Here is a 13226-nt window from a genome sequence, read left to right as displayed (position 1 = left end):
CGCCTTAGGAACAAGGGGTTGTGGTGTTCAGAAAAAAAACAATTTTATTTTTCTAAAGGCAACAGTTATACAAGCTGCATGTCTGGTTCAAGTATATTTGACCGTTTTAGCTGTAAAGATAAAGGAACAGTTCACCCCCAAACAAAAATGCATATTTTTCCTCTTACCTGTTCTGCCATTCATCAACCTAGTTTGTTTTATGCTGCTCTTACACCAAAAGATCTCCCCAGTCCCAGAGTAAAAACTGAAAGTCTTTAGTAAATCTAGGAGTTTTACTGGAGTCACGGCGCTCCGTCATCTCCATCGTTCAGTTTAAGGTAGTAATCTGCTCTGTTTCATATCAGTCTTTTCCTAGTCTTGGGTTTGTCGCAGTGACGTAACACAACATGGTTTCATTCATAATGATTTTGGTTATTATCAAGAATGTTTCGATGACTGTAGATCTAAAAATGACTAAAAAAGGACCAAAAATTATCGAAATAGACACAAATTGACCAAAAATAGATGCAAAAATGATTAAAAAAAGACACAAAATGACCAAAAATAGATGCAAAAATGACAAAAAAAATACACAAAATTACCAAAAATAGATGTAAAAGTGATTTAAAAAAAAGACACAAAATGACCAAAAATACAGTCATGGAAAAAAGTATTAAACCAATCTGCTGTGTTTCATATCAGTCTTTTCCTCGTCTTGGTTTGGATCATATCAAAAGTGTTTGATGTTATCTCAAGTCTCAGTGACGTAACACAATCACCAACCAATAGATGAGCGGGGGAAAGGTCCCCGGTTCAGACTGGTTCCAGACTGGTTCCAGACTGGTTCCAGACTGGTTCCAGACTGGTTCCAGACTGGTTCCAGACTGGTTCCAGACTGGTTCCAGACCGGCCAGTAAAACCACTTCCACAGGAAAAAGGAACATCACAATAATGCCTCAATAAAAATCTAGTGATGTCATATATTTAGATGTTTCTTAGTAAAGAGAACAGTAAGGAGACCCAGTTAAAATGTATCAATAAATATATACATAAATAAGTAATAAATAATCAATGATTAATGTATGATTAACTAAATGAAAGTTGATAGAGCTGATAAATATAATTATTCAATTAAACACAATTAAATAGGAGATACATGTATATCCTGAATTCATTTCTAAATGTTCCTTTCCTTTATTCTTCCTTTATATCTAGTTTTACTGTTAAATAGTCAACTTTTCATGTGATAAAAACAGAAACCCTTTTTCAGCTTTGTGAGGGGCATTTAGGGGCGTCTTCTCCTCTTTTTGTTGTTTTTTTCAACACAAACCACTGAGTCACACACTAGAGCAGCTGGAGCCAAAAGCTGCTTCTCCTCCATTTAGTCAGTTTTTACTAAGAGCATGATGGGAAAAATAACTGCTAAAAGTCTTGTAAATAGTTTCCCTGCTAGATTGACAGTCTGTCTAAAATCTCAGTGTGAGACTAGAAACTCTAAACATTTGTTTTAAGACTCCTGATGTGTGTGAGGAAGCATTAGTGTGAGTTGTCGAGTGAGAGAGGTCAGACGGATCTTATCTTCAACAAATAATATTGAGCTATACGGCAAGAAATCATGACTCGTGATAATCCACCAGACCTTGTTTTGAGCCGTTTCATGTAGAAACTATTTTCTTTCTGTATCATTGCACAGAAGATTAGCCAACACTGCAACTCATACCAAAACAATATAGATTGATAAATAGCACTTCAGGTGAGAGGGGAAATGTGTATTTTAGATTTTTTTAAAAATTTTTTTTTTAGGACACAAGTTGCTAGTGAAAAAGCTACATTCACACATACATCGGTTATTGCTTGCATTGATATCACATCTTCCTGCCAGGATGTTAAAATGATAAGTCACATTGCTGTACATCAGGGGTCTCAAACTCAAATTACCTGGGGGCCGCTGGAGGCAGTATGAAAATGACCAAAAAAAGACAAAATGACAGAAAAAACTAAATTACTTAAAAAAGACACAAAATGAACAAAAAAAAGACACAAAATTACCAAAAAAGGCACAAAATGAAGAAAAAAAGACACAAAATGACTGAAAAAACACTAAATTACTTAAAGACACAAACTTACCAAAAAAGACACATTATTAAAAAAGACACAAAATTATTTTAAAAACACAAAATTATTTAAAAAAAGACACAAAGTTACCAAAAAAAGACACAAAATGACCAAAAACTAAATTACTTAAAAAAGACACAAATTGACCAAAAAGGCACACAATTACAAAAAAACACAAAATGACTGAAAAAACACTAAATTACTTTAAAAAGACACAAAAAGTAATTAAAGGGACCTTCCACACACAACATGGTAAAGTGCCATCCATATAAAACTCACATTAAACTTTCATATCAAGGTGGGGGCCACAAAATATCGTCATGAGGGCTGAAATTGGCCCGAGGGCTGTGAGTTTGAGACCCCTGATGTACATGGAGAACACAGAGAGCTTATTGTACAAACATGAGGTGTTGGGGGCTGCTGGCATGTGAAACCACAGCGGAGTGTAATATTAGATGAAGGTGTTCACAGCTGCCTTCAGGCAACATACCCAGTTTTGGCCTGTCAATTTTTTACAATGCATGTTTTTGAGTGATGCAATACTTTAAATAAGAGGGAAGAGTATAGAGAACCAATAGAAATGATTTAATTTGATCTCCAGGAGGCCATATTGAAACTATTTTCCAAAAGGAAACAGCTTTGCCATTTTATGCCACAAAAAATCACTCAAAACGTAATTTTGTGATCCTTTTCCACCTGGAAAAAATATATAATAACTTTATTTATATAGCACCTTTCAAAAAAATAAAATAATTTTGTACCTTTGAATGATTTTCCCCAGCGGTAACATGTAAATAGAAAAAAGTAGGGTCCCCAAAATTGAGCCCTGGGGGCCCCACAAAGACCACCGAGAGACTCTGAGAAGGACTTGTTTGATAAATGGGACTTGAACCACTCCAGTGCCACACCACTGATGTCAATAAGGCGTTCCAGACGGCTAATTAGAGTTTCATGGTCCACCGTATCAAAGGCTGAGCTCAGATCAAGTCAAATTAAAACTGAACAGAGTCCCGAGTCAGCTGCAGCAACAAGTCATTAGTGACCTGGATGAGTCGCAGTACTGAGCTGGGAATGAAGCAAAGAAGTCATATTCCTACTAATAGGTGAGTAAACCCTCATTTTTCATAGTTTCATACAATTTATTTTCTAATTAAGTAATGGAAACTTGTTAAAATGCAACTGTTGCAACAACGTACCATTATAGAAAACTGCTGTGTTGCCTCGAGGGTAAAATGAACCATTATGGAATCGGCATGGCAGCATGAGATATTGGTAGTGTGTTTATGTATTTACATAATGTTGAAAAGCATACCATTCATCATAATTTAGTTTTGATCTTTACAATTTAATGTGACAATATTTTGTGGTCCTCACCTTGATATGAAAGTTTAATGTGAGTTTTATATAAATGGCACTTTACTTTGTTGTGTGTGTAAGGTCCCTTTAAAAACTTTTTTTGGTAATTTTGTGTCTTTTAGTAATTTTGTGTCTTTTGGGGGTCATTTTGTGTCTTTTAAAATAATTTTGTGTCTTTTTTTGGTAATTCTGTGTCTTTTGGGTCATTTTATGTCTTTTTTTAAGTCAGTTTGTGTCTCTTTTTTGGCCATTTTTTGTCTTTTTTGGGTCATCCTGTGTCTTTCTTTTAAAATAATTTTGTGTCTTTTTTTGGTCATTTTGATACTGTCTCCAGCGGCCCCCATGTAATTTGTGTTTGAGACCCCTGCTGTAGGCCATAGTCTACAATTATAGTCAACTATATGTCTTATTTGCTTATAATTTCCACACATGGCAACAGGCAACAAACCCCAAAAACTTCCCAAAAAAAAAAAAGATAAAATTCTTCAGATTATGTTTATTTAGTCAATTTCAAGACAAAAAAACACCGAAAACATTTTTTCCTAACTGGCATCATAATGCGTGCCATAGTGAGTTAAATAGTTGAAGTTTTGAATAGAGTCAACAGATATTTAGTGTGCAGACTGATTCATTGAATGGCTGGTATTAGTGTGCAATACAATGCAAAGATGCAGCAAATCGTATCAACGCAGGATTTTGCAAATATAGTGTTTCCCTGTCTTTTACTTATTATTACTTGTATATAAATACATTTTCATCTCCGGTCTCAATATCAGCAAATAAATATCTAGTCATTAATTGTACATGCTGTGTAGCTTTACCACTTTGGATAAAGCCGGCAAACAGAAAGTGCTTTAGCTCTTTGCAACAAAGCTCGAGTCAGTGGAGACGAGTCGATGTGGAACAAGTCACACGTCTAAATGATGTAGTCGATCTCTGAGTAGAGATTATCCGTCATGTCCTCTTCACTCGAGTCCTCTCCTTTAAGGCACATGGATCCTCGCCTGTCGAAAATAACAGTCAAGTTTGGGGATAAAAGTTGGTAAGTGACAGAAAGATAAATAACTTTTGCAACAATTTATAATAATAATTATAACATTTTAATAATTTCAAAAATACTAGATTTTTTATATATAATTTTTAAAAATATTTTATGAAAAAATACTTTTTTTTACTAGATATTCAAAATAATTATAAAATGTTAATAATAAAAAATATTTTAAAAAATCATACATTAAAATTTTTTTTTTTACATTTATACATTTTTTGTTGTTATATAATACATTTAACTATTATTTTTTTTAGATTTTTAAACTTTGAAATGGGTCAATTTTTCCCGCAACGTAACAGGAGGGTTAATAATAATAATAATAATATTATATCTATAATAATAATATTCTCCTGCTCTCTGTTAACTGGCTGACGTACTCCCTGCCAAATTTTGCCTGGGAAAATTTAACATAGACTTTTCTGCTCTCCATACTGTAAATCAAATCATCTGATCTTGCAGGAAGTCCCATCAATTTAAAAATAACTATAGAAATATGATGATGTTCACCAGTTTAATCACCAGTTAAAAGCCTTGTTGTTTCTTTAATATAATTTTCTTAAGGATTTGAGACATTCTGTGCTTTTGCAGGCACTTTACTCACCCCAGGTGCTGGCAGTGAAGATCTCCTGCACAGGGACAATGTTTCCTGGGTCCGTCGTCCTGGACGTCCCAGGACAGAAGCTCCAGCAGGTGGTTGGAGGCGCCGAAGCAGCGCTCACGCTCAATGGGCTTAGCAGAGCAGACGGGGAAGAGCAGGGCTGGACACGAAGACAACACAGTTTAGTTTATCTCTGAGCCAGAATCATCAAAATTACAAGAAAAACAGGCTTGAAATATTTCACTCTGTGTAATGAATCTATATAATGTATGAGTTTCACTTTCTGAAATATTTGACGAAAAATAACAAACTTTTTCACAATATTCTAATTTTTTGAGATGTACCTGTACATTTTGCCAGAGAATGATTAAGCAGCATCACTGATCTGTGTGTTGTTGTTGTTGTTGTTGTTGTGTACCTTTATGGAAGAGACAGCAGAGGTCCGTGCTGCAGTCGATCTGGTGTTGACACGTGCTTCCTGCTTCTCCTTTTGTTGCATTCACACTGCACTGACCCCACACACACAGCTGGTCACCACAACACTCCTTATCCTGAGTGCAGGTCTGGAAGAAGAGAAAAATAGGTCAGCAAACAATTCAGTACACTGTAAAAAATGTCTGTAGATTTTACGGTGAAAAACTGCTAAAACATGACAGTAAAAGACCATAAAATGATAAATGGGTTAATTCAGTTTCAGTAACAATGAAACACTTTAAATCAGGGGTGTCAAACTCACGGCCCGCGGGCCAATTGTGGCCCTCGTGACGATATTTTGTGGCCCTCACATTGATATGAAAGTTTAATGTGAGTTTTATATGAATGGCACTTTACCGTGTTGTGTGTGGAAGGTCCCGTTAATTACTTTTTTGGGGTAATTTTGTGTCTTTTTTAAAATAATTTTGTCTTTTTTAAAATAATTTTGTGTCTTTTTAAAAATAATTTTGTGTATTTTTTTATTTATAATTTTGTGTATTTTTTTGGTCATTTTGTGTCTTTTTTTTAAAAACAATTTTGTGTCTTTTAAAACAATTTTGTGTCATTTTGTGTCTTTTTTTAAAACAATTTTGTGTCTTTTTTTAAAACAATTTTGTGTCTTTTTGGTCATTTTGTGCCTTTTTTGGGTCATTTTGTCTTTTTTTAATATTGTTGTCTTTAGTAATTCTGTGTATTTTTTGGTAATTTTGTGTCTTTTTAAACAGTATTTTTATAGTTATTTTTTGAAAAATACATTACTCCACTGTAAATACACTGGCACCCTGTTTGTAACAAAAGTATACTGTTTTTTGTAAAAACTTTTTCTCACTGTTAAATGTACTAAACACCATATCTGCAAAACAAAAAAACACTAATATTTAATGGTAAAAATCTTTAATTTATGCACCATTAATAAAGTATTTTCTTGTCAATTGTTTGCCTGATTTATGACAGAACAATGTTTCTTTTGATGGAAAAACTTTTTATTTTTTTTATGGTAAAATATGGAATAAAATGGCAATCTTAAACGTGAAATCAACAGTCCTAATATAATTTTACCGTAATATCATAAAAAGTTGCACCGTATTTATTACGGTAAAGTTCTGGCAAAAACAGCTGCTGTTTTTTTACCGTAAAAACAACAGGGTTTTTTTTTTACAGTGTAGATATCTTTTATTTAATGCAAATTTTCTCTTTTTAACACTGTTTTCTGGGAAGATGGCATGCACCTTCAGGTTAACAAGGCTGAAACTCACCGGAGCATTAATGACATTAATTATTCTCCAAGCGTGAAGTCTGCTGATGTTTTTCCTTAAAATATAAATGAGATCAGCAGGTCAACTGTTCTCTGATAGCGGCCAGACAAGTTCCTGTTCCTGCACACTCACGGTGAATTGTTAATTTGTTGATGAAGCACACAGTGTTCTGCTTATTCCCAAGCAGAGTTTTCCAGTGCAGCACTTTATGATGAGACCCAGATCCTGTCTCTGTGTATTTATTATCATGGACACTAGGCTTGTTTGGCAGACGGCCAGCCTCTCTATCCGTTTGCATTGCTTTTTTACTCTGCTAAACACAGAGCAGCTCATACAATAAGGACACTATAACATCTGCATCAGTAATGGAGTAATTATTATTCCATGCTGGCATCATTTTTTCAGCAAAACCTCACCTGATTATTATTTTGTAATTTTTAATTGCTGGATCAACATTTTGAACACAAAAAACACACAAAAAAATACAAAAACCACACACAAAAAAGCATAAAACACACAAAAAATGACAAAAAAAAAACCAGACATAAAAAAAACAAACACATAAAAGCACAACAAAATACAAAAAAATGACAAAAAAACAAAAACACAAAAAATACCAAAAAACATAAAAAACATAAAAAACACAAAATATTACAAAAACCACACACAAAAAAACATAAAACACACAAAAAAATGACAAAAATCAGACGTAAAAAAAAACTATAAAAGCACAACAAAATACACAAAAAATACAAAAAAACCCATAAAAAATACAAAATATTACAAAAAACACATAAAAAGCACATAAAAACATATGAAAATCCCTCAAAAAACATTAAACACAAAAGGTTGCATGAAAAATGCTGAATGCAATAAAACCTCCCCAGAAACTTTCCAGTGCAGCACTTTATGACGAGACCCAGATCCTCTCTCTGTGTATTTATTATCATGGACACTAGGCTTGTTTGGCAGACGGCCAGCCTCTCTATCCCTTTGCATTGCTTTTTACTCTGCTAAACATAAAGCAGCTCATACAATAAGGACACTACAACATCTGCATCAGTAATGGAGTCTTAAATAAACCAAAGGTTGACTCTAGAGAGAAGGCTTTTAATATAATTATTCCTTTTATCCCAGACGTCCTCTGAGAGAGAGACGCGTCTCTTCCTTCACCTTGACATGTGCTGATGTTTCATGTGAAGCTCACAGGACGCAGCGTCCACCAACAACTCACTCCGATTACACTTGTGGACGCACTGCAATGCAGTCGCAGTGAAACTCCAGCTGGCCGGAAGCGACTGTGTGTGTGTGTGTGTGTGCGTGCATTTGTTTAAAAGTGTAATTAAAGAGAAAACCGGCCGAAATAGTGCAGTTACACATATAGTCAAATCAAGTGTATTTCAAACAAGGATGATGAGTGATAGAATTCATTAAAAGGATGAAAAAAGCAGGTACATATTATATTTATATTATTATATTATATTATTATATTTTTGAATATTGTGAAAAAGTTTAATAAGCCTGTTTCTCTTGTAATTTTGATGATTCTGGCTTAAAAATAATGGAGTGGAAGCACTGCAATGCAGTCGGAGTGAAACCCCAGCTGGCCGGAAGCGTGTGTGTGTGTGTGTGTGTGTGTGCATTTGTTTAAAAGTGGAATTATAAGAAAGACAAAAACGACCGAAATAGTGCAGGTACACATATAGTCAAATCAAGTGTATTTCAAACAAGGATGATGAGTGACAGAATTAATTAAAAGGAATGAAATATACAGGAACATCTCAACAAATTAGAATATTGTGAAAAAGTTCAATATTTTTTTCAATGTATAGATTCATTACACATAGAGTGAAATATTCTAAGCCTGTATTTCTTGTAATTTTGATGATTCTGGCTTAGAGAGAATGAAAACACAAAACCCAGTGTCTCAGAAAATCAGCAATGTAGGTTCATCTGAGTTCCATAGAAAAGAGAAGTGTGAAGGTAACATATAAAGGGACGTAGAGGGAACTACAGGTCACTCACCATGTCGATCACTTTGCAGGGCAGACACTTGGAGTCATGCTTGTTGTTAAGGCAGTATCGTCCCTTCCCACAGTCTCCATCAGTCAGACAGCCCTACAGACCAGAGAGTTACAGCACAGCTACAGTAACAACACGGACCGGCCCAGGAGTTATGTGGAAAAAAGAATACGGGTTGTTTATGATTTCAAGAACATGAGTGTTTCCTACAGTCTACTTACTGGGGAAGAAGATTAGGGCCACATGTGGAAAATACATAAATTGAGTTCTGAATTTAAAATCTGAATTTTGAGAAATCAGTGTTTGCAATTCTGGGATTAAAGTTAATTCTGACTCCAAACTTGAAATTCTGAGGAAACTCAGAAATCTCAGAATTCTGACAATAAAGTCAGAATTATTTGACGTCAGAATTTCCCAGGGAAAAAAACCCCACTGCTTTATTTTTACTGTATAACATGTGCAATAAGCTTTTTCACTGTGTGACATGTGCAAAATTTATTTATTTATTTAATTAATTAAAAAACATCGTTTTTTCCTTTGCCATGTGTCTCTGTTTACAGTCCCTTACTTTTCTGATTTGTGTGTGATGTCCTTTTTTTCGTTTGTTTGTTTGATGGGTGCATGCCTTGGTTGGTTATTGATTTAATATTTATCTTTTTTGCACTGATGGGAGAGCTGTGCCTCAATTTTGTTATGCTAACGTATTTTTTTATACTACTGTGCAATGACAATAAAGACTCTATTCTATTCTATTCTAAGTTGAAAATCAGAATACTGAAAAAAAAGAATGATAATAATACTAATTCTGAATTGAAACTTAGTTGTTTCTTTAGGTTTTTGTTGCAGCTAAAATGTAGTTATGTAATCCCATTTACTATCCAACCCTGGTAATACATATTAATGCCACAGTATTTTTTTTTCCAGAATGATTTTTTGCAAAATGAAGAACTAACTGAATAAAAGATTTTGGTTGCAGAGGCTCCTTGGCAGAGAACCTTGTACATATTTATGAGGCTCCGTTCTGTTAGAAGCATTAATCCTGAAAGTGAATTCTACTTACAAGCAGACAAATCACACATCATCACTTTTTTTTTTTTAACCCTTTGGAGTTTGGGGCTATTTCGAGGGGTTTTGACTTAAAAAATGTTTATCATTCCATACTGGTGTCATTTTTTCAGCACAACCTCACCTGATTATTATTTTGTCATTTTGACTTACTGGATCAACATTTTGAACACAAAAAATACACAAAAACACACACAAAAATACAAAAAAACCACACAAAAAAACATAAAACACACAAAAAAATATCAAAAAACATACATAAAAAACACATAGAAACACAAAAAATACACAAAAATGACAAAAAACATTAAAACACAAAAAAATACAAAAAAACACACACATAAAAACACAAAAATACACAAAAAATGACAAAAACCACACACACAAAAACACAAAAAATGACAAAAAAACATACATAAAAAACCCACATAAAAACAAAAAATACACAAAAAATGACAAAAAATATAAAAACACGAAATACAAAAAACACACAAAAACATAAAAACACACAAAAATCACACAAAAAACATTAAACACAAAAGATTGCATCAAAAATGCTGAATGCACACTGCAACATTCAATAAAATCTCTGCAAAATCTGCAGTAATATCATGTTAAACTTGGTCGAGGTGGTTTTTACCTTTGCTGAAAAAGAGTTGATGTGCTAAATGGGACATGGAAACTTCTGGAAAAGCCAAAACTTTAGAGCTCGATGCTGCTTCGTTTTTACATTGCAACGTCATGACGTGTCATGCTCCGGGGCTTTCGTGGACTCCAGAGGGTTTTAATCAACAATTATGTACAGTTATCATTTTTTGATTAATGCACCTAACAGATTGGCTGCATATCAGCATTTCTTCCAACTGTAATTTGATACATTGCACAGGTGAATAATGCAAACACACTGCACACCATGCACACTCTGTTTGAGTCTTTTTGCCAAGTCAGTGTTCCTGATGCTGCAGCCAGACGTTATGCAACCTAGAGGCCTTTTTATGTTGAGAAATTCAACGGATGAGTAGTCAAAGGTTGCATGAAAAACACGAGCTAAAGATGGATTTATGTGAACAGAATAAACTCACATGGTCGATGTTGTTGCCCAGGTCACTGGTCAGGTCGGCTGTGCTGATGTTGTTTGTCTCCTGAGGGAAGGTGGGACCAAGTTTTATTGACAAACAAGCACTAAGTCACTGTTGTTTACTGTTTTTAAAGCTTACCTGTTCCACTGAGGTGTGGATGGATTCGTTATCAATCACTTTATCAGAAACAGTTTCATTATGGGGGCTTGGTGGAAGGTTATTGGGATGACTGCTGAGACTCTCGTTGCTCCTCTGCAAGAAGAGAATCAGAGATGCAGTAAGAAGTCACTCCCATATTCTAGCTCTGGTTCTATTTTTAATCATTTTAATGGGAGCCAGTAACTTATTTCTGCAGTGAAATTGTGCCAAAAATAGATAAAATAAATAAAATAAAAATCTAAAATCTGTAAGGTCTTCACATTCACAACTAACTAACTAACTAACTAACTAACTAACTAACTAACTAAATAAAAAATAAATAAATAAATGAATAAAATAAAAATAAATAAAATGAAAATAAATAAATAAAATATAAACTGTAAGGTCATTCACAACTAACATGCCACCTAACATGCCACCTAACTAACTAACTAACTAACTAAATAAATAAACAAAAAAATAAAATGAATAAAATAAGATAAATAAAATGAATAAAATGAATATAATAAGATAAATAAAATAAATAAAAATCTAAAAACTGTAAGGTCATTCACAACTAAGATGCCACCTAACTAACTAACTAACTAACTAAATAAATAAGTAAAATAAAAATCTAAAAACTGTTAGGTTTACACATTCACAAGAACTAACATGACACCTAAATGAATGAATGAATAAATAAATAAATAAATAAATAAATATATAAAATGAATAAAACAAAATGAACTAACCAACCAGTCAACCTAACAACCAACTAACGAACTAATAAAAAAATAAAAAAAATAAAAAAATAAAAATCTATTTGTAAAATTGTGCCAAGTCATGAAAAAAAACAGCTGAGTGAGAGATGCAACTGTGTGCTACTTGCTGAGACGCATCATCCTCAGGCTGCTGCTGCTGCGGATCTTCTGGCAGCTGCTCCACTTCCACGAACACGCGGTCCAGCTCCGAGGGATTCTCTTCCAGGATGTGACTGAGACCTGAGTCCACTATCTCCGGGAGGATGGCATGGCAGACTGCCGTCAGAGCCAGAAGGAGCAGGGAGAGCCGGACCAGCACCATCATGCTGCTGCTGCTGCTGCTGTATGGAGGGTGGAGGGTGTGGCTGCTGGATGCTGAGAACAAACAGCGACACCACAGCTGATCCGGCTCCGTCACTGAGGGTCATCACCTCGTGGACATTTAACATAAGCTCCGATTAGTTTCGTTATTGTTTAATTATGTATGGAAGATCATTTCTGCCAATGTGACGAAGAAAAAATTAATAATCTATAAGTCATTTTAATGAGAAACTTACTTCAACCCTTCATTGTATGGTGTTGCACTCTGACAACATTTCTATTTTTGGCCTGTCACATTTCTGCAATGTATGTTTTAGAGTGATTCAATTCTTTAAATAAGAGGAAGATTATAAGGAACCAATAGCAATGATTTAATTTTTCACATGACCTCCAGGAGGCTCCTTCCTGGGTAGCTCCTATCTACCAAGATGACCCAGGTTTTCATCGTAATTAAGTTAGTATACTGTTGGATATTCGAGAGACATATTTTTTTTATGAAAATTTTTTTTTTCTCAATAACTTTAATGTAAAATGACCCAATCAAAATGAACAAGAATGAACAAGAGTGACATCTTCCTAAAATAATCTCCATTGTGTTGTGGTGGAGAAATTCTAACTAACTAATTAACTAACTAACTAACTAACTAACTAACTAACTAAACAAATAAATAAATAAATACATTAATAGGCTACATAAAATAAAATAGACAAAATAAAATAAATAAAACAGATAAAGTAAATAGAATAAAAATCTAAAAACTGTTAGGTCTTCACATTCACAACTAACATGGCAACTAACTAACTAACTAACTAACTAACTAACTAACTAACTAACTAAACAAATAAATAAATAAATACATTAATAGGCTACATAAAATAAAATAGACAAAATAAAATAAATAAAACAGATAAAGTAAATAGAATAAAAATCTAAAAACTGTTAGGTCTTCACATTCACAACTAACATGGCAACTAACTAACTAACTAACTAACTAACTAACTAACTAACTA

At 33.8% G+C, this 13226-nt stretch overlaps 1 protein-coding gene across 1 annotated transcript; it reads right to left on the bottom strand.

Moving 5' to 3' along the window:
* Positions 1 to 3926: 3926 nt before the first annotated feature.
* On the bottom strand, positions 3927 to 12314 carry dkk3a (dickkopf WNT signaling pathway inhibitor 3a). The gene is made up of 7 exons (XM_059356485.1): positions 12019 to 12314; positions 11134 to 11247; positions 10999 to 11058; positions 8855 to 8947; positions 5518 to 5662; positions 5103 to 5259; positions 3927 to 4454 (listed from the first exon to the last, which is right to left on the bottom strand). The coding sequence occupies exons 1-7, from the start codon at positions 12217 to 12219 to the stop codon at positions 4367 to 4369; spliced, it is 858 nt and encodes a 285-aa protein (XP_059212468.1). The 5' UTR covers positions 12220 to 12314; the 3' UTR covers positions 3927 to 4366.
* Positions 12315 to 13226: the final 912 nt, after the last annotated feature.

Source organism: Centropristis striata, chromosome 2 (assembly GCF_030273125.1).
Source record: "Centropristis striata isolate RG_2023a ecotype Rhode Island chromosome 2, C.striata_1.0, whole genome shotgun sequence".
NCBI lineage: Eukaryota > Metazoa > Chordata > Actinopteri > Perciformes > Serranidae > Centropristis > Centropristis striata.
This window is presented reverse-complemented; position numbering and strand designations above follow the sequence as displayed.